At 32.4% G+C, this 20,037-nt stretch overlaps 2 protein-coding genes across 5 annotated transcripts; one reads left to right on the top strand and one right to left on the bottom strand.

Moving 5' to 3' along the window:
* Positions 1–582: 582 nt before the first annotated feature.
* Positions 583–10,488, bottom strand: LOC137829932 (phosphoribosylaminoimidazole carboxylase, chloroplastic). Of its 3 annotated transcripts, XM_068636959.1 has the most exons (19): positions 10,301–10,488; positions 10,116–10,210; positions 8,522–8,602; positions 7,881–8,144; positions 7,506–7,721; positions 7,320–7,431; positions 7,060–7,122; positions 6,831–6,969; positions 6,605–6,660; positions 6,076–6,149; positions 5,829–5,976; positions 5,501–5,674; positions 4,926–5,013; positions 4,708–4,824; positions 3,397–3,494; positions 2,497–2,614; positions 2,321–2,415; positions 1,197–1,303; positions 583–1,117 (listed from the first exon to the last, which is right to left on the bottom strand). In XM_068636959.1, exons 4-19 carry the CDS (start codon positions 8,078–8,080, stop codon positions 1,021–1,023), a joined length of 1,902 nt encoding a protein of 633 aa, XP_068493060.1. In that variant the 5' UTR covers positions 8,081–8,144; positions 8,522–8,602; positions 10,116–10,210; positions 10,301–10,488; the 3' UTR covers positions 583–1,020. The 3 variants fall into 3 exon arrangements, with proteins under 3 accessions (XP_068493060.1, XP_068493061.1, XP_068493062.1); XM_068636960.1 differs by having other exon boundaries at positions 7,881–8,209; positions 10,116–10,482; XM_068636961.1 differs by lacking the exons at positions 10,116–10,210; positions 10,301–10,488 and adding an exon at positions 9,879–9,992.
* A 4,651-nt stretch (positions 10,489–15,139) lies between these two features.
* On the top strand, positions 15,140–19,326 carry LOC137829931 (uncharacterized). Of its 2 annotated transcripts, XM_068636957.1 has the most exons (3): positions 15,196–15,599; positions 16,557–16,603; positions 16,752–19,326. In XM_068636957.1, exon 3 carries the CDS (start codon positions 16,858–16,860, stop codon positions 19,105–19,107), a length of 2,250 nt encoding a protein of 749 aa, XP_068493058.1. In that variant the 5' UTR covers positions 15,196–15,599; positions 16,557–16,603; positions 16,752–16,857; the 3' UTR covers positions 19,108–19,326. The 2 variants fall into 2 exon arrangements, with proteins under 2 accessions (XP_068493059.1, XP_068493058.1); XM_068636958.1 differs by lacking the exon at positions 16,557–16,603 and having other exon boundaries at positions 15,140–15,599.
* Positions 19,327–20,037: the final 711 nt, after the last annotated feature.

Below are 20,037 nucleotides of genomic sequence, written 5' to 3'. Positions count from 1 at the left end.
AAAAAAATAAAAAACTAATTATTATAATAATTATTAATAAAATAAAAAATGATAATGATGTTTTTATTATAAATAATTAATTGAGTTGAAATAAATATTTACAAAATTTTAAAGAATAAAATAGTAAAGATTTATATAATAAAAAATTAGTTAGAAAGAATATGAAGAGCATAAATCTGTACTAGAAGAAAATCAATCACATTAAATTAGTATTTTATTAGATTTTGATAAATATTTTTATATAATTAAAAACTTTTAGATATATAAATAACATGTGTACACTATATTTAAATTTTGTAATGAAATGCATTTCAAATTTATAATAAATAAATTTTAATTTATAATATTATTTTAAATTATTAATCATTACAATTTAACTCTTATAACATCAGATTATACACGTTTAATATGTCCAATATGTCCAAACAGTCGAAAGTTGTGAATCATATACCCAAAATTATGGAGGCTTTTTTACTGTAGCCTATCAAAGTTTTTTTGTGAACCCATCAAATAGATAAAATGACTAAATGCTCAATCCAATTCACCAAGTATGTTCTGGAAAGCTTTTGTAAAAGATAAAAATTGATGAGATACATGAAGAATTTTTGATAGGGTGCTGGAAGAAACACCCAAATTATGGACCAAAACAACAAAACTCTGTTCTCAATGATACGAGCGTGGCACATTGTGCATTACAAACCAAATAAAATACAAGTTATACATTTTAGCTGGTCAAATCTATTTGAAGGTACTGGCAGGGACTTATTTTGGTAACAGTAAATATCGATGTGAATTCAAGACTTTTCAGTCATATTACATACTTTTCCTTTCTTCCTGCATGTTAGCAACAGAAAATAGAAAATCTGTTGATTTAGGTAACAAAACATCTAACTCCAATGTTTCTCAATCTACTTATTGATATACCACACCCTCCATGAGACTTCTTTTCTACCAAAACTTTGCACTTGACCAAAAATGAGATGGGAGCCTAAAAACGAATGACCAAATTAATGGGTACAATTAACTATTTTTTAAGTAGGATTCCCAACCATGTTTTTCTAGTTTATCTCCTTTGCTCAAGACGCCTTCTTTTTGGTCTTCTTGATATTGACTCATCCTGCACAATATTATGAATTTTACTTTAATCACCAAATGATACATTAGATTTACATAAAGGAAGAGGGAGAAGAGAAAACCTTGACAGAAGATCATCGTTGGCAACACCCAACATCCTCACTGCCAGCAATCCAGCATTAGTTGCATTATTAACTGCAACAGTGGCAACTGGCACACCTCTCGGCATCTGCACAGCCAACAAATGTGTCAGCAAGAAAAGGCTATGGTGGTGTTTGGTTCAATCTTTTTGACAACTTCTATAGAAGCTGCACTTTTGAGCTTTTGCTCTGTTTTAAAAGAAATGCTTTTAGTTTTAAGAAAATATTAAAAATTGTATTTAGCTCCAGTCCTCCTTTCATCAAATCACATGAATCCATTTAGCAATACTGGAATTTCTATTCTTTATACTGAATTACATGAAATTTTACCTAATCCCGTGTATCAAAAACTAGAAAAGCAAAACACCAACTACATGTTACAATTTAGCTTTAATAATTGAAAAAGGTCACTGCTGATTCAATTTCCCAAGTCCTAAAACAATTGGTGGTTACTGACACTGAATTGACTACCTAGACTAGAAGTGAGGATAAATCTGACTTAAAACTGTAATTGAAAATGATTTCACTTGTTTGGTTAATTCATATCAGGTTACTCGGCAGGGATAAGGCAAGACAAAACAAGGGTAAACTTCGTTGATGGCCAAAAGGAAGCCAAGTCCAGCTCCAATGCTGAACCAAAGAATTGAGAAGAGAATGTGACAACAAATGTGAATGTTTACAGAACACCTTCAACAATCCCAACCCCCATCCCAAATAAAAACACAGAATACAGGAAGGAGTTGCAAAGGAAAATTCTTATTGGTGAAAGAAAGGCTGGGTTCAGCGATTGAGAATCTTGCCTTCAGATTAGTATCTTCATAAATCCCTCATTCACAAACAATAATTAACTTAATATTAACACTCATAAAAATACCAGAACCCTTAGCAATAAAACCAAAATCATCAACAAGGAAAAGTCTTCATTTAGAAAGATTTCAATCAATATTTATCTTACGCTTCTGAAAAAGAACCAATAATGCCCTTTCAAAATCATATTACATCTTATTAACTCATCACTGGAAAAAGGCAACCGAGGAACACAGCAAAGAATTATGTTCAGCATGGAAAATTGGTAAGCATTGATATTTACGCAAAAACAAAAATACCTGGACAATTGACAAGAGTGAATCAAGTCCATCCAAGGTAGAAGCACGCACAGGAACGCCAACAACAGGCAAGGGAGTAAGAGCAGCAACCATACCTGAGATTTGAAGCTTACTTAATGCCAATAAGACATCTCATCTTTAAGATAATAATACAAAGTAAAATTCAAATGATTTACCAGGCAAATGAGCTGCACCACCAGCACCAGCAATGATGACTTGTATGCCTCGTTCATGAGCAGATGAGGCATAAGAAAACATCAATTCTGGAGTCCTGTGCGCTGAAACTATTCTTACCTGAAATTTAATAAGCGTATTTATCTTTAAGAATAAAAGATTCCATACACAACTGTTAGAAATATAAATTATCTTCAGATATGGCCCCAGCTTTTTGCCAGATGCAGTAACCCTGGCTTTTTACCAGATGGATTGGTCTCAGCTATTACCGAGCACAATGGCTCCAACATTTCCTACGCCGATTTTTTTCCAATGCATATAGGAAAATTCAGGACCATTGGGTCTAGAAAAAGTGGAGGCAATACGTGCAGTGGGAAGGTGGCTAACATAGTGTATAAACGAAGAAGTTGGCAACAATGAACAGCAATTACAAATAAAAAATGGCAAACCAAATAAAAAACAATGAAAAGTGACAACCATGCTGAAAGTAAGATACAACAGAAGATGTGATCATTAGAGTTCCACTTTTTTTGTTTTAGGGAACTCAAGTAAAACAGTGGTAACACATGTCACATGCAATGGTACCACTCTAATATCATATCGAAAGAAAAAAATATAGAAGGAAGAAATACTGAAAAACTTTGTATGTACTACACAACAGAGTTGATTTTATGAACTATAATAGGATATTTATTCCTATAAATCATAATAAATCTGATTCTAATCAGATATTTCTATAATTATAAGTATCCTGATAAAATAAGGAAATAAATCAAAATATAAAAGAATAATAATCCTAAGACATCATCTAAGATACTTCAAATATTCTAAAGATATATCTGAAGGTATTTTGTAATTCTGAAAAGAAAACAACTCCCTCAGGGAAATTAGAATAATTATACCTCATGAGGCACATCAAACATCTCTAAGATTTCAGCAGCACTTTTCATAACAGGAAGATCTGAATCAGAACCCATTATGATCCCCACACGTGGAGCAACTACAATTATGAAACAAAACAAAGCAATAATATGAGAATAACAAGATTTTAGCTTCAACCTCTCAAATACAGTGCTCCTCTTCAGTTTCCTTAATTATAAGAGAATGGTTAGAGGTAGTTTTCTTATATTTGTCAGAGAGTAGATAGCAAAACACAGAAAGGATGACTGAAAGCAATATATGGATACAGATACAATTTGTAATTTCAATAATCTTACTTATTCTCCATATTCATTAGATACTAACAATGTTTTGAGCAAAATATGAGGAAGAAACAAGTAATTTGTCTTGCCAGAGTCATAACAAGATGGCATATTATTATAAGGTAATAAAGACACAAAATAATAGAGTTCTCCCAATAGCTAGAAAATCCAAAAAGAAAAATGTCAAAATACTAAATCACCAAAAATGTTAAACAAACAAATGAAACGAAACTTTATGTAAAAATATTAATTTTGCTTTCAATAAGACAGAAGACAAGGACAAAGTTCAATAAAGCAAACAATCAACCTATATTCTGAGATAAAACATGTTTTGATAGGTTGGACAGGCAGCAGTTAATGTGATTGACTAGAGAAAGATAGACATAGCTACAAGTGATATGGAAGCACAAACTTCAACATGAACACTCAAACAAAACTATTGTCTAAATGTAGGACTCTTTGTGCGTAGCCAAATATCTTGTTTGATAATCAAGATTTCATAATTCATGTTCGACTTCCTAAGATAACGAATCTCACCAAAAAAGAACATATTAATTTTTAATATTTCATACAATTTAAGCTGGCTTCTCTTAATGCTAAAAAAATGTGTTTTTTAGAATACCAGCAGTATCTTGAATCGTTTGGCTGTATGGAGGTATTTTCTCAAATGTCCAAGTCAACAAAAGATAATTCTTAGAAGGACTTCCCAGATAGGTGTTGGAGGATGTGTTAGAAACATGTCCAACAAGTTCATGCTTCGGAAACTGATACATGCTTCAAATATTACTATATTCCTAGGTCTAACTCAAATATTTAGCTTAGAATAAAAGAAGAAAAAAATAGAATAAAAAATATAAAATCAGTACTGCAACTATGAACTATTCATTGACCATGTGCAATTATTGCATCAGTCAATGAGTTACTATGAAAACCATCATCACAGGTCTAGCAACATAAGATCAATAGCTAACAAAAAAAAAGAGAATTATGAAAAAAGTCTTCGTTACTAACCACTAGTCTTATCATGTAATCTTTTCCCTTCCACCAGTATTGCAAGATTGCTTTCAATATTGTTAAGGGAGGGTCCAACAATAGTTATATGGCCCATCTTCCGTTGCTTCCTCATTTCTGACCATTGTCATTATGGTGTCATTTAGTGATCATACAAGTGATGAAACAGCAAGACGGGTGTGATCAAACTTAAAATTGCTGCTTAACAAGAAGTTTACCTGGCTTATCATACCAATGAACAGAAGCACCAGGGATAGCCAGTGCCCTTTTGATCAATTGATGTGCTAATTGAAAACCAAGTTCCCCCTGAAATTATTCAGTAAAGTTAATGGGCCAGAGTCACAGTAATTGAATGGAATGATCCTTTCAAAATAATTAAATGAACTAAAGGGAGCATTCAATAGACTTAAAATGCATAACCACCATCTAACTATGAACCAAATATATAACATGATAAAAGTCAATCACTTCTGTTCAGATTCATGACAACAGGGGAGATTTTTCTTCAAATTTGACTTCCATACTTTCTTACAAATGTTTAATTTCAAACCATTCATATTTACATTTTCATTTCATGTATAATAATGTGAAAAAAATTATTCATTAGTAATATCACAACTCTTTTGCAACCATGCACCTGATAATAATAATAACAATTATTATTATTCTTATAATAATGAAACCCAGACAAATATAATAGCATCACTTCAACAGGAATAGGAGAAAAAAAAGACCTTATTTCATATATATGATAGAGAATGCAAAATGGAGAGATACTTAATGCTAAGAGTACCTCTTCTTCACCTAATATGTTGTACATGATAGCAGCTGGAGTTTTCATTGATGGATCACCAAGTGGAAGACCAACAACAGCCCGCAAATGTTGCTCATATTGTGAGGTATAGCAAGATTCTATTGTATGATGCCCACTATTGTGAGGTCTAGGTGCTACTTCATTTAATAAAATCTGTGAAGAAACATGGGCATGGTCACTATCATGGGATTAACAAACAAATATAAGGTATTTGCACAGCAGAAAAATTACTAGTAAAAAGAAGTAAATGTAGCAGTCAAGAAGAAAACATTAAGGCATGTCCAAAGTTCATGAAAAAAGTAACAACCTCTCCATCCTTGGTTAAGAACAATTCAACTGCAAACACACCAGCACCTTCCAGAGAGTTAACAGCATTGAAAGCAACTTCTGTGGCAAGCTCTCTCGTCTTCCATTTCACATTAGCAGGAGCCTTAACTATGTGGCATATATTGTCCCTACAACCAAACATAAATATTTTAAGTTAATCTGTGGGAAAACTTGATTTAAAATCTTTCATAATAATAAATGTATCATGGATGTGTTCTGCAAGTTACCTGTGAATAGTTTCAACAACAGGATAGCATGAAATGGAATTGTCTCTCCCTCTTGCCACAATGACAGCTAGTTCCTGCCATTATTTTGGGAGAAAAATATTTTAAGGTTCACAAACTCATAAAAAACTATTTCATGAGCTGAAAGGCATGCTTTAGATAAGTAAACAAGTAAATTGAATGAAAACACCATGAAGTACTATAACATAATTCATTCAAAGGAGGGAAATTTAAGAGTAAAAGAATTTTGCAAGAGAAGTGAGCATTGTATAGCATTAGAATGAGTTACATCAATAATTTTCATCCATGCAAGGCAAACTGTTATCGAAGGCCAATACAGTAGAGAGGGAAATATTATTTGATTGACAGCCATAATGAACAATTGAAACAATCCTTTCAGATGAGATCTTAATAAATTGACCACTATATAAAAAAAAACAAAAACTCAACATTCATTGGTTTAGCACCAGCAATATCTATTGAATCATGGATTGAATAATCACTATGATCAGCGAAAAATATAGACACTGACCTTGACAAAAGGCGCCCATTTTTCAGCATATAAACCACGATCAAATCCTCCTAGAGCTGCAAAGTTGGGGGATGGGGAGAGGCAGGTTAAAAAAGAAGAGTAAAAGGTATGAATTCAAAGATGTTCTTCTTATTCTTTTGGCTAATGAAGGACAGATGAGTTTTTTCATGTTTTCCCTTTCTCAAGAAAAGAAAAGAAAAAACACACTTGTTAAAGACCTACTTACCATCCACAGCAGAAGAAAGTTCCTCTTCACTTTTAGCAACAAAATTTCCTCGCCCATCATAAGCTAGTCTCCTACTCTTAATCATAAGAGGATATCCAAAGAGTTCCCCTACTTTCTTAGCACCTTCAAGATCATCTATCTGTTCAAAACATATTATTCATTTATCTTCAATTAATATCCTAAAGATGAATTTTCAAATACTATTTTAACAGATATAAATGGTACAAACCTTCATAAATTCAGGAAGTGGAATGCCATGCTGGGAGAAGTGAACCTTTTGCTGATACTTATCCTATAACAAGTTGAATAATCATGTCAAGGAAACCATTCAGATAACAGCATTACTCTAACCTTTAAATTGTTGAAATTGTCAAGTTTGTGAAAAGGAGATATCCTACTACAATGACCAGGCTTTGTGCATATAATGAAACTATCTACTTATTCATTTTCTCAATTAGTACTACACATGAAAACCAGAAAGATAATCACCTGAATAATTCTGACTGTAGAGGCTTTGGGCTGGCAGTCAACTCCCTGTTTCTCAAGTCTTTCTAATGTATCAACATCAACATGCTCAATTTCCACTGTCAATACTCCACATCTGAACATCGTACTTTCCAATAAGTGACATAGAAAATGAAAAATACAAAACATCAATTACACAAAAAGCTGAACCTCTTGGCAAATTCCTCCACTTTAGTGCTTTCATCAAAGCTTCCAACCATATGATGATAAGCCAGAGAACTAGCAGGGCAATTTTCTTGTGGATCTAAAACCATTACTTTAATGGCCATCTGAGAAGCAGCTTGACACATCATACGACCAAGTTGCCCACCTCCCAGAACCCCAACAACCACTTCAGATAGTCCATGAACAGGCTGTTCATCATTCCTACAAACATCAATACCAAATTTTGGGCTGTTCATGTCATTTTCAGTTTCAGAAACTTCTAAAGAATATTACATTTATCTGCCAAAGTTGAAGAAAGCTGAAAAACAGATCCATACAATCAGAAAATAATCTTCATTTATTTAAAATGCAAAATTTAACCTTAGAGACGCATCATCGTCCCGTGATGTTGCTTGACAGGCGAGATGGGGCTGGTGACGCTGCTTTAGCTTTAAAGGAGGAGATTGCTCCATGCAGAAACCAAGTGAAGAGGCTGTCGTAATAGAGGGACTAGAGGGTCTGAAGGAAAAAGCTGAGATGGTGGTGTGGCCTGACAACACTATGCGTGCACTGTGAAGCATATTCAAATCTTGGTTCTTTGCCACAAACTTTCCCTTTCTGTGTGTGCCTTGTCTTGAAGTGATTCTTTCATATATATAACACAAACCAAAAACCCAGTTGGTTTTAGAGGCAAAGCTGAAAAGGGGTTCCTTCCAAAATAATATTGTAATAATCATATAAATTCTCTTTTTAACAATAAAACAGGATATATTTGCTATTGTTGACGATGATATAGAAGACAAAATTCCATTTTAAATCACAAAGAGCTCATAGGAAAGTAAATGCATATAATCATAAATTTCCTTTTTGACACCAAAGTAGATTTAAGATTTACTAACAGCATCTGCTTCTATGACTTAAATAAGAAGGCTGATGCTGCTAAGCAATGGCTGTAGGAATATAAACATAGAAGAGATGGGGGGGAGGGAGACAATATAACTGATTGGAGTGAAGAACGTTACTTGCTATTGTTAACTCACGAACTGCATTAGAGGTGTATCTGCAAACAAGAGTGGAAGGCTTCTGAACCCTGTCACTAAGACCTGCAAATAAACAGAAACACTATAATTAAACAAAATAGCAACAGCTGCAGATATGTACTAAAAAAGGAAGGAACCTAAGACTTGCAAACTTCCATCTTATATGACTACAAATGAGAGCAATGAATTCAAGCTGCCTGTTGCAGCAATCATATAAACCCTATAAATACTAAGACATTCCATTCTCCAAGTAAAACCATCCCTTTTGTCGTTGAGCTTAGGTGGGGAACTAGCAACTCAATCATCCAATTTACTGCTGTAATATGTTCCTTATAGTTTTTATACAATAAAAATATCTAGAAAATGACAACTCGTTTTGTCAGTACATCGGAAAAAAAAATCAAAATAGGTATTGTGGTGTCATTGGTAGGGTCTGATCTGTTTAGGAACAATTTTGATAGGATAAGATCATATCTCAGGAAAATATCTGATCAAAGACTGAACATTTAATAGAGAAATCTTGTTAATGTCTCCTCCACATTCAATATAGTTTTAATGCAAGGTTAGAGTGTTATAAAGTAAAATTGACATTTAATAGTGAATAAAGATTAAAGGCAGGACCAGATACAGGAAGGTGGATGGATAGAGCATAAAAGGGGAGATACGAGATCAGAAAAAGGGAGAAAAAAACTCGACTACAAATCTCTGTGTTTCTGGCTAAAACCAAATGCTCTATTTAAGATCTTATTCTTCTTTGCTAGAACAGGTACCAAACAAAGACAGTTATTTGGCATTTGGTTCTGTCAAAATGAAAAAGTGTACTCTAGAATTAAAAGTGAAGTTCCAAATTTTGAGAATTATGATCAAATCAGGCCCATACACAACAAACTATGAAGATAGTTACAATCTCAAACGTCGTGATTATTAATACGTTTTATGCTGTGTAGTACACTCTACTGAACTGACTTTAGATGAGTCAAATCAAAAGTAAAAACCAGTTTCTCACACCCCATATACACTGTTTCAATAAAGGATTACTAGGTAAACTGCCTAAATTTAAAATAACGATTGTATCACTGTAATCAATCAGACCCAGAATGCCCCTGATGCTAAAATATCTCAAAATGAAGCAACCAACCCCAACCCAACCTTTCTTACTTCACAAGGCGAAACTCAAATTGAAATTTTCTAGAATAGAGCTGCTCCTGTGATGAAAACGCAATAAACAAGGAACACAAGAACATTACCGCGGTTCCACTTACATGACAAGGACAGAAAAGCAAGGAAGAATATTGGTTTTATTAATCAAACCAGTTTTTATTCAAACCTAAGCTTTTACCTCAAACACCTTCGTAGTCCTTGTATCTTGACTTGGGGTGACATTTTCATATGCATATAAATAAACACAAACCAAAACCCATTTGGCTTAGAAAAAAAACCGAGCGGGTTCCTTAAAAAAAATAAGGGCGTTCTGATAACTGCTTTTAAAATAAAATAAAAAAGTTAAAATGGTCTAGACGAGAAAGTGAAGCCGGAGAGAATCTCCGGCGACACAGAGAAGTTCAAGTAGACCTACCTGCAGGGGCACCGGTCGGCGATTAGGGCGACGCGGATAGGGTGGGAGGGGTGGTTCGTGATGGGTGAGACGACACCGTTTTGGTGAGCAAGAACCTAATCACAAGAAGTTGTGATGTAATGGGAGTTTAATTTATTCGCACTTGCTGAAAAAATTTCCTTTTGTAAAAATTCAAAGACCAATACCAGTGACTCAGCTTGTTAAAATAAATTCCCAAATCCAAAAACTGAAAAGTTTTGATCTTTTAGAATGCGAATAACAATAACAGTTGGTGTGTGGCTGAAGGATTCCGTCCCTTCCCGCCCAGCTTTCGCTATACAACACCAGTGCTTAGGTAGCTCTTAGCTGTGTTCATTTGTTTCATCGTATTTTTAAAACATTAAATCTGGTTTTTAATTATTTAACGTCCCTGTTTTGTTAAAAATATTCACACAGCATTGCCATTCACGTCTTTTCTTCTGATTGATACTCTTTAACACTTGGTAAATTTAATGAAACTAGTATTTTAGACTGTGGAATAAAGAGCATAAATATTGTTTTTACCAGGATTAGTGGACGTGTTCGCACCAGCACACTGAAATCTTTGAGTTGTTCGACCAAGTTGTGGAATACGTGTAATTTACGTTCAAATTCTCTTGAGATGTTTGCACGAGTAGAGTGAAGTCTTTCACTGTTCCATTGAGTGGTGGAATATTTGTAGAAAACTATCTAACATTTAGTCAAAATATAAGGAATTTGTAAGTAAGTTCATGAATATGAGATTAGGATTTGAGTTTTGGTTTAGTGATATAATGTGGTTAAGTACATTTAGTATATTCATACATTTAATTAAATTATACATCTTTCTCTAATTAAAAATTATCTCGTTATTTTGATAAAAGAATTATAATATTTATTTAAAATAATAAATTATTTAATACATTAATAAAAAGTCATTAAATAAAAACTAATTTTAAAAATAATAAATAATTAGTTATTATATTAACTAAATTTGATATTTTAGAAACTAATAAAATCATTGGTATATAAATTAATTTTTATTATTGATAAATAATTTTTAAATATCTTAATTAAATGTAGATACTCATAAATTTGATAGCTAATTAAATGTCAATTTAAAAATTATTTATTAATTATAAAAAAATTAGATACTAATAATTTTTTTAAGTCTCTAAAATAATATATATTTTAGTTAATATGACGAATAATAATTTTTAATTTTTATTTTTTTATTTTTTAATGATAAGATTAAGAAAGAGAAAAGTAAATAAATAACATGTACTCTTGTTTCTGAAATCAATTGTTTCTTTTATTATCCTATTTCATACTCACGATTAACTAATGACAAAAGTGGTTACTTAATAATATTTTATTATATTTTTCTAATAAACTTTTAATATTATATTTTTTTTTGGGTAATCATGACATTAGTGTAAAAAGAAATGGTAACAAAGCTGATGATAAGAATGATTATAATTATGATACAATGACTGTGATTATTATAAAAATAGTGATGATGATAAAAGTGGAGTTATTAATGGTAATAGTAACACTTAAATAAAAATTCTTACAATAAAAATAATATACAATGATGATGAAACATATATATATGTGAGGGTTGATGACTAAAAGTGGTGAGTGATAGACTCCTTTTCTTCAATGTTGTTCTTCAATTCAGGATATGTAATTGAAGTTGCAAAAACTTAAGAGATACATTAGATTATAGTCAAAACTAAGAGACTAAAAGATGAATCAGGAATAATTAATTACTGGACAATATTTCAATACTCATTTAAAAGTGAAATTAAAGTGATGTAGACTTTTTATTTGTAGTTAAATGATCCAACCAAACATGAGAAGGTAAAATAAAGGGAAATTTAAATTCAAACTTTCTTTAAATGTGGCACATGAGTGAATCAAATGTGACTTATCTAGTTATGTTTTCACATTTGATCATGTGTACAAATAAGGTTTGTAGACACCTCTCATCAACCTTGTATCGACCTAGGACTTCTCTTTGACATTTGGAAGCCCACTTAAAACTCTATTCGGGCTTAATAACCTTAATATAACCCTGATATACACCAGGCTCAAATACAAATACAAAATCCTAAACTACTTGATCCTAATATTCTACACTACTTGACCTAATGAATGTCCATGAAAATTATTATATTATGTACCACACTTACAAACTAAGGCTTCACCCGTGATGACAATAGCTCGAGCATATTGCACGGACTAGTAAAGATGGATGGATACCCAATCAAGCCCAATCAAACTACTGAAGGAACCTCTTATCATGCATTTAGATAGGAAATTTATTTAAAATGTTTTAATTCAAATTGTTTCTTTCTTCAAATGTTTTCATTTATTAGGAGAATTCAAATTCATTGACTTTTAATTCTCTTATCTAGATACAGTATCTCAATTATCCCTAAATAAAAAATATGTTAATATTAAACAATATTTAATAATTTTAAAAGTATTAGTTGGTGATGATTTTCACTTAACATTGGCCAGTGCTATTTTTCGACCAAAGTTCACCAATATTTTGTTAGCCAATAACAACAAAGATTTTTTCAATTAAAATTGGTTGAAATATTTTTCAGTTGATACCGGTTACAATTATTTTAGCTGACATTAGTTAAAATTATTTTTTAAACATCTTTGGTAGGATTATTTGTTTGATATACATTTCGAATGATGTTGATGAAAATTTTCCTTAACTGACATTAAAAAAAAATAATCATAGTCAAAGATATTCGAACATTGTTTTCCTTCAACATTAGAAAGAAATCTAACAGACTTTAAACCAAAAAAATAACATTAACCATACAGATTAAAAAATAATTTCAAATATCGAATAAAAATAATTACAATTGACATTGGTAAACAAATATTAATACACACAAAAAAAACAAAATTAAATTCAATTAAAAATTAAAATTATTTAATGTCAACAACAAAATTGTTATTTTTAATATCGACGGAATAACACTCTTTATGTTAACTAAGAAAATCTTAACCAATGTCAGCCAAAAATAACCATAATCAATTTCAATATGAAACTCATGCTAACAATGTTTAGTCACTGATATGTAAATGGAATGGAGGTTAAATTCACCATGTTTTAACTTCAACTAACAACACTAAATCATAGTCAAATTATGAAAATAAGGAAGATATATGTGTAAAAGAATAAAGTACGAAAACGTTTAAATTTTTACTTTTTAAAGTAAAATATGAAATTTTGTAATTTTAAATAATCAATTTAATTTTAAAATTATATAATTTTAAAATATTTTCATTCAAGTAGTATATGTTTATTATAAAACAATATAAATTCTTTATAAAATGAGCTACTCTTTGAAAACTATTAATCTAAAAACACTATTAATATTTGCGTAATAATTAAGTATTTAAATTTAAAAATAACCAGTCTTTAATTTAATTGACAGGTTAATAGGGAATTTTTCCTCAAATAACACTATATTTCCAGTTTTATTTTTCCATCTAACACCTTTTTTATTTTTATTTCCATATCTCTTCATATAACATTATTTATACTTTTAAATAATTATAAAATTATAGTGAATTTAAATATTTATAAAATTGAAATAGAAAAAATTTTAAAAAGATATAAAAAATAAGTAATAGTAAAAATTAAATAAGATTGTTTGGATATTTTATAAAAAAATAATAATTGAATGGTTTAAAAATTATAAATAAAAATTAAGTTATTCATTGAAGATATGTATGTAATAATAAAAAAAATTAAGTGAATAAATTTATTATTAGGTTTAATAAAAAAAATAAATGTATAAATTATAATTTTAAAATAAAAATTAAGAAAAAATATATATTTAAATTGAAAAATTATGTAAATAATGAGTTATATATAAATATATGTGATAAATTATAATAACAAATATGATTATATAATATTTCTTAGAATTTGGGATTTAGGGTTTAGGGTTAAGATTCATAGTTTAGGATTTATGATGTAAGGATTTAGAACCAGTGTTTGTAGGGATAGGGTTTAACCGTTGTGATTGAGGGTTAGGATTTAATGTTTCGAGTTTATGATTCATGGTTTAGGGTTCATGATGTATGGTTTGTGATTTAGAATTTAGGGTTTATGATTTACGATTCATGAGTTAGGGTTTGGGATTTATTATTTGGGATTAATGAGTTAGGATTTAGGGTTTATGATTTAGGGTTCATTGATTATGGTTTATGGTTTACCCATAATGCTTACTTACATCACAATATCTTTTAAATATTTTATTTCATTATCTTTATATTTATATTTTTTCATAAATTTTTATATTTTTAATCTTCAATTTTCAAATTTTCTTCTATTTTAATTTTATAAATATTTAAAAGTGGAAATAATGTTATCTAAGAAAAAAAACCAGAAACACTATTAGATAGGAAAATAAAAACAAAGGAATGTTAAATTAAGAAATAAAATTGAAAACAATGCTATTTGAAAAAAAATTGTTAATAAAAGTGAAAATTCCGACTGTTCCAACTAATATTAATGATTAAAAATAAAAAATAAATAAAATCTATTGATTTATTTAAATTAAAAATATATCACAAAGAACATTCCTAAAATATTTTTTAGGATGTAGATTTTTTTATAAACCTATTTAGCTAGAGACTTTTACAAGATTGGCATGGATTTAAGGCAAAACAATAAAATTCAACTAGGCTAAATTTTATATAAAATTTCTATTACAACAAAAAACCAATAACGGTCTTAGGCTATAAATTTGTGGATTCTAATCGGTTTACTCTGAGTTCAAAATAATTTTTCAGGGTAATTTGAATAGTAATATCTTAAAAACATTAATTAGGAAAATATTGATTAGATTTGTTTAAGATGCAAAAGATAAACTGAAGAACAGAATGGGTTGGGTTGAATTTTAAGCTAATTAAAGCAACGAATGAAACTAGGTTTATAGAATAGAAGATTTTGTTTGACATAAAATAAAATCTGATGCAGAACCCTAAGTGAAGAGTTTCAGAGGAATGATTGAAGTATATTTGGAAACGAAGATACGAGAGTGGTATAATACTAAGGTGGAGTGGGGCAAAACAGTAATTCCGAGAAAGAGAAAAAAGAAGAGGTTGAATTCCTTTGACCTAAATACCCTCTTTTTGTGGATAGCCCCAAACCTGTATTTCCCTTCTCAGCCCTCAGAAGCGATGCCTCTGCTACCCCTCTAATTCCCAATCTTCCCCTCCTCTCCTTACCCTTCCTCTCCTATTTCCGATTTTCTCCACTTCCCCGCCAATTTTCATCAACCTCTTTTCAAATTTCTCTTCTTTCTTTTTCAATTCACAAAACCCCTTCGATCCGCTCTCAACCCTCGCCCCACTGCCTCTGCCACCACTACCCACCTCCCTTTTATGTTTTTCCAGTTCTTCAGGCCATGGGTTCACTCCCTTTTGGGGAAAGGTGAAAGCTTTTAGGTAATTTTATCGTTATTCAGAATTTTTTTATTGTCAATTATCGTGGCTATCAGGGAATTCCTTTGTTTTTCAGTCAATTCAATTGTGGGTAATGGATTTGATTGTGTGTTTTCATGAAAGTTCGTCTTTTTTGTTAGTTCAGTTTACCTGTGAATCCGCTTCACATCACATTTCCCCCCTTTACTCCCCTTTTGGGCTACTGCAGTCCAGCTTAAGTTAATTGGAGTTGTAAGCTCAACGCGTAGTTTATTTTCTTGGATAGTGTGAGTGGTTTTAGTTTTTTCAGGAATGTTACACGTTCTCTGCAATTTAAAGGCGTGATTTTTCGTTCTGTGGCTTAGGAATTTAGTTCGTGTAATTTGAATGTGTTTCTGTATGGTTCTCAATTAATGGAAGTATGAATGGAATGTTTGTGTCGTGGATAGCTGGATATCCATACTATTTCTATTTGACCATAGATGATAGATTTGTGGGTTTGTACTCCCAATTGTGGAAATGTAGTTGTAAGCGTGTTCTGGGTGAGTGCTTACAAAATTAAATTAAAATAGAATTGTTTTTTCAAAATTGATTTGGAAATTATGTGATTTATGTTTGGATTATTTATTAAGAAGCAAGTTAGTAGTAAAACTCAGTATAACTTTTTTTATCCAACACAAAGCTATCTAAAGTTTTTTCAGCTCAAAATCAATTCTGGAAACATGTGAGCATTTACCTAAAGTTGTGATAGCTGGTATTTCAATGCTATTCTCGATGATTTAACGTGAATCCGAACACACACTAAATCAATAGTGAATGTTTCATCATGTAATTTGTGTTTTTTGATGTGTGATGGCACTTCAAGTTGCTAAGGGTGGACAACGGTTCCCTGTCTTGTTTGAATTATATATTTTCTGCAGTTTTGGCGTTAGGACCTGACATGATTTGGTTGATTGTACATTTACTATGTATTTGAGGCAGGTCATTCCAAGAAAGGATAAAAAAGTTAAAACGAGAAGAAATTATTGGTATGCTTTGTTAGCAGGATACTCACGTGATCTTCTGTTATTTTCTTTGTTTCTTTCCCGTGATGCATACAATTTCAGGACTTTTAGCTTTAATATGTTGGACAAAGGATTGATGTGGTTTATCTGACTTGTCTTTTGTCATCTGTAGGATCTTGCAACAGTGTATCTGCCATAAAGCAGTAATTTGTATATCAAGCTGAACAGCAGTTCTTCTTGTTGTCGGCTTGTTGCTATATGTAGTGATTTACATCTTGATGGCTAACCACGATTTGATACTTGGTCAAAGTCACAATTTGGCTCTTGGTCATGATCAGCAATTGGTGCTGGGCCATAACCACACTTTGGGCCTCAGCCAGAACCATGGATTAGAACTGGGATCAGCCCATGAGCACCATTTAGATCTGGGACAAACCCATGATCATGAACTGGGCTTGGGACATGCCCATGATCATGAATTGGGATTAGGACAGAACCACGATCATGAAGGTGATGATCACACTTATGAGCATGAGCATGAGCTAGCCATGGATCAAAAACCCGAGCATGATGATCATGACTTGCCACTTCCTGGACAGAACGATTTAGTCCTATCTGAGAACAATGATTTGACTGTTTCAGAGAACCAAGAACTTGATGAGAACCTTGCCCTGGATGTGGTTCAGAACTCAGAAATGGGAATTGATTCTGCAAATGATATGGATGTTCAACAATCACAGCTTGGGCTTGCTTCCTCACCTCCAATAATTCAAGCTCGTACTGCAAGTCCTAGTTATGAATTGTCAGTGGGACAAGAATTCCCTGATGTCAAGAGTTGCCGAAGGGCATTGAGGGATACAGCAATTGCTCTGCACTTTGAGATGCAGACTATAAAATCTGACAAAACCCGTTTTACTGCTAAGTGTGCTAGTGAAGGATGTCCCTGGCGCATTCACGCAGCTAAGCTCCCAGGGGTTCCAACCTTTACTATTAGGACAATTCATGAGCATCATTCATGTGGAGGAATTTCTCATCTTGGCCATCACCAAGCTTCTGTTCAGTGGGTTGCTAACTCTGTGGAGCAAAGGCTGAAGGAGAATCCTAATTACAAGCCAAAGGAAATATTGGAAGAGATTCACAGGGTTCATGGTATTACCTTGTCGTACAAGCAAGCATGGAGAGGTAAGGAGCGTATAATGGCTGCAATGCGTGGATCTTTTGAAGAAGGATACCGCTTGCTTCCACATTATTGTGAACAGGTGAAACGCACTAATCCAGGAAGTATTGCATCTGTTTATGGAAGCCCAGCTGATTGTTGCTTCCAACGTCTCTTTATTTCCTTTCAAGCATCAATATATGGCTTTTTAAATGCTTGTCGGCCACTCTTAGGGCTTGACAGGACGTATTTAAAGAGTAAGTATCTTGGAACGTTGCTTCTTGCTACTGGATTTGATGGCGATGGGGCTCTCTTTCCTTTGGCATTTGGAGTTGTTGATGAGGAGAATGATGATAACTGGATGTGGTTTCTGTCTGAACTTCATAACCTGCTTGAGATTCACACTGAAAACATGCCAAGGCTCACTATTTTGTCTGATAGACAGAAGGGAATTGTGGATGGAGTGGAAGCAAATTTTCCCACTGCTTTCCATGGATTTTGTATGCGCCACTTGAGTGATAGCTTCCGTAAAGAATTTAATAACACCATGCTTGTCAGTCTTCTATGGGATGCAGCTAATGCTCTTACTGTGATTGAATTCGAAGCAAAAATTTTGGAGATTGAAGAGATTTCACAAGATGCTGCATATTGGATTCGAAGAATCCCACCTCGCCTCTGGGCCACTGCTTATTTTGAGGGGCAAAGGTTTGGTCATTTGACAGCAAACATTGTTGAATCTTTAAACACTTGGATATTGGAGGCATCTGGACTTCCAATTATTCAAATGATGGAATGTATTAGAAGGCAGCTAATGACTTGGTTTAATGAGCGCCGCGAGACCAGTATGCAGTGGACGTCAATACTCGTACCTTCCGCCGAGAGACGCGTAGCAGAAGCTCTTGATCGGGCACGCACATATCAGGTTCTTCGCGCCAATGATGCTGAGTTTGAAGTAATATCTCATGAAGGAACAAACATAGTAGATATAAGGAACCGTTGCTGTCTTTGCCGTGGCTGGCAGCTCTATGGTTTGCCCTGTGCACATGCTGTGGCAGCACTTCTCTCCTGCAGGCAGAATGTGCATAGATTCACAGAAAGCTGTTTCACTGTAGCAACTTACCGCAAGACATACTCACAAACCATACATCCAATTCCTGATAAATCCCTCTGGAAGGAGTCGTCTGAGGGGGATGTTAATGCTAACAAAGCTATAGAAGTTGTTATCAATCCACCTAAATCACTGAGGCCCCCTGGGAGACCAAGAAAGAAGAGAGTTCGTGCAGAAGACCGTGGACGAGTTAAGCGAGTGGTGCACTGTAGCCGTTGCAATCAAACAGGACATTTTAGAACCACATGTGCAGCTCCCATTTAAGTTACTGAATAAACAAATTGGACAACCTTTAGTTATGTTATGTGCCTGGAATCCTTTATCTTATTTATTTAGGCTTCATAGCTTAGACTGAGTAAATGATCTGTGTTATTTACTTGACATTAATGTGAATTAATTCGTAGCAGATACTCTATGTGTATATCATCTTCCAATAATTGGCATCGTTCAATAATGCATACAGTAATGCCATGTTTCCAATCATTTGTAGAGATGCTCCAAGGTACTCACTCTCCCCCTAAAAAAGACACGTTCAAGGCCTCGTCATTTACTCTTCAATACTGCTTCAATCAATTTCTGAACAATGTTCCTTTCGCTCTCTCAATAAAATGGTATGCTGCTGGTTTTTGAAACCCAAATTTATAGCATTACCTATTTTTATCACCAATGGATATTTAACACGATATCACATTTAGTTTTAAAGGATGAAAAGGAACTTTTACTTTTCCTCTTAGTTCACAAGGATTATTTACTTTCAAAGATTCTTTTTCGTTTCCAAGTAACGTTGGTGCAAAATATTTGAATAAGTAATGTGTGGAATGATACTCCACTGATAAATTGTGTTACACTTCTAATGAAAAAACTATTTTCATACCCTACATTTTCTCTTACATTCAATTAACAACTATATAATAATAAATTATTTAATTAAATGTTAATTAAATTATTAAATAAAAAAATAATACAAATAGTTGTTAGCTAGGAGTTTAAATTTTGAAGAGTGTCAAAATATATATATTTTTTTTAGAAATGATGCTATCAGGAACTTTGCAATCATAATTGATTTTGACTGTGCATTACTAAAATAAGTATTTGTTATATATAATTTTTTTCCGTAGCCATATTTTGTATTATGTTCCCTATATTGTTATTTTTAGTGAACCGGGTATTTCTACATTTAAAGTTAAAATATAA

Source organism: Phaseolus vulgaris, chromosome 7 (assembly GCF_000499845.2).
Source record: "Phaseolus vulgaris cultivar G19833 chromosome 7, P. vulgaris v2.0, whole genome shotgun sequence".
NCBI lineage: Eukaryota > Viridiplantae > Streptophyta > Magnoliopsida > Fabales > Fabaceae > Phaseolus > Phaseolus vulgaris.
This window is presented reverse-complemented; position numbering and strand designations above follow the sequence as displayed.

Coding starts and splice junctions, on each gene's coding strand:
- LOC137829932 (XM_068636959.1), bottom strand. CDS start 8,080: ATGCTTCACAGTGCACGCATAGTGTTGTCAGGCCACACCACCATCTCA. Junction 6,661..6,830: donor ACTTTCTTCTGCTGTGGATG/GTAAGTAGGTCT, acceptor CCAACTTTGCAG/CTCTAGGAGGATTTGATCGT. Junction 2,416..2,496: donor TGGTGCAGCTCATTTGCCTG/GTAAATCATTTG, acceptor TTCAAATCTCAG/GTATGGTTGCTGCTCTTACT.
- LOC137829931 (XM_068636958.1), top strand. CDS start 16,858: ATGGCTAACCACGATTTGATACTTGGTCAAAGTCACAATTTGGCTCTT.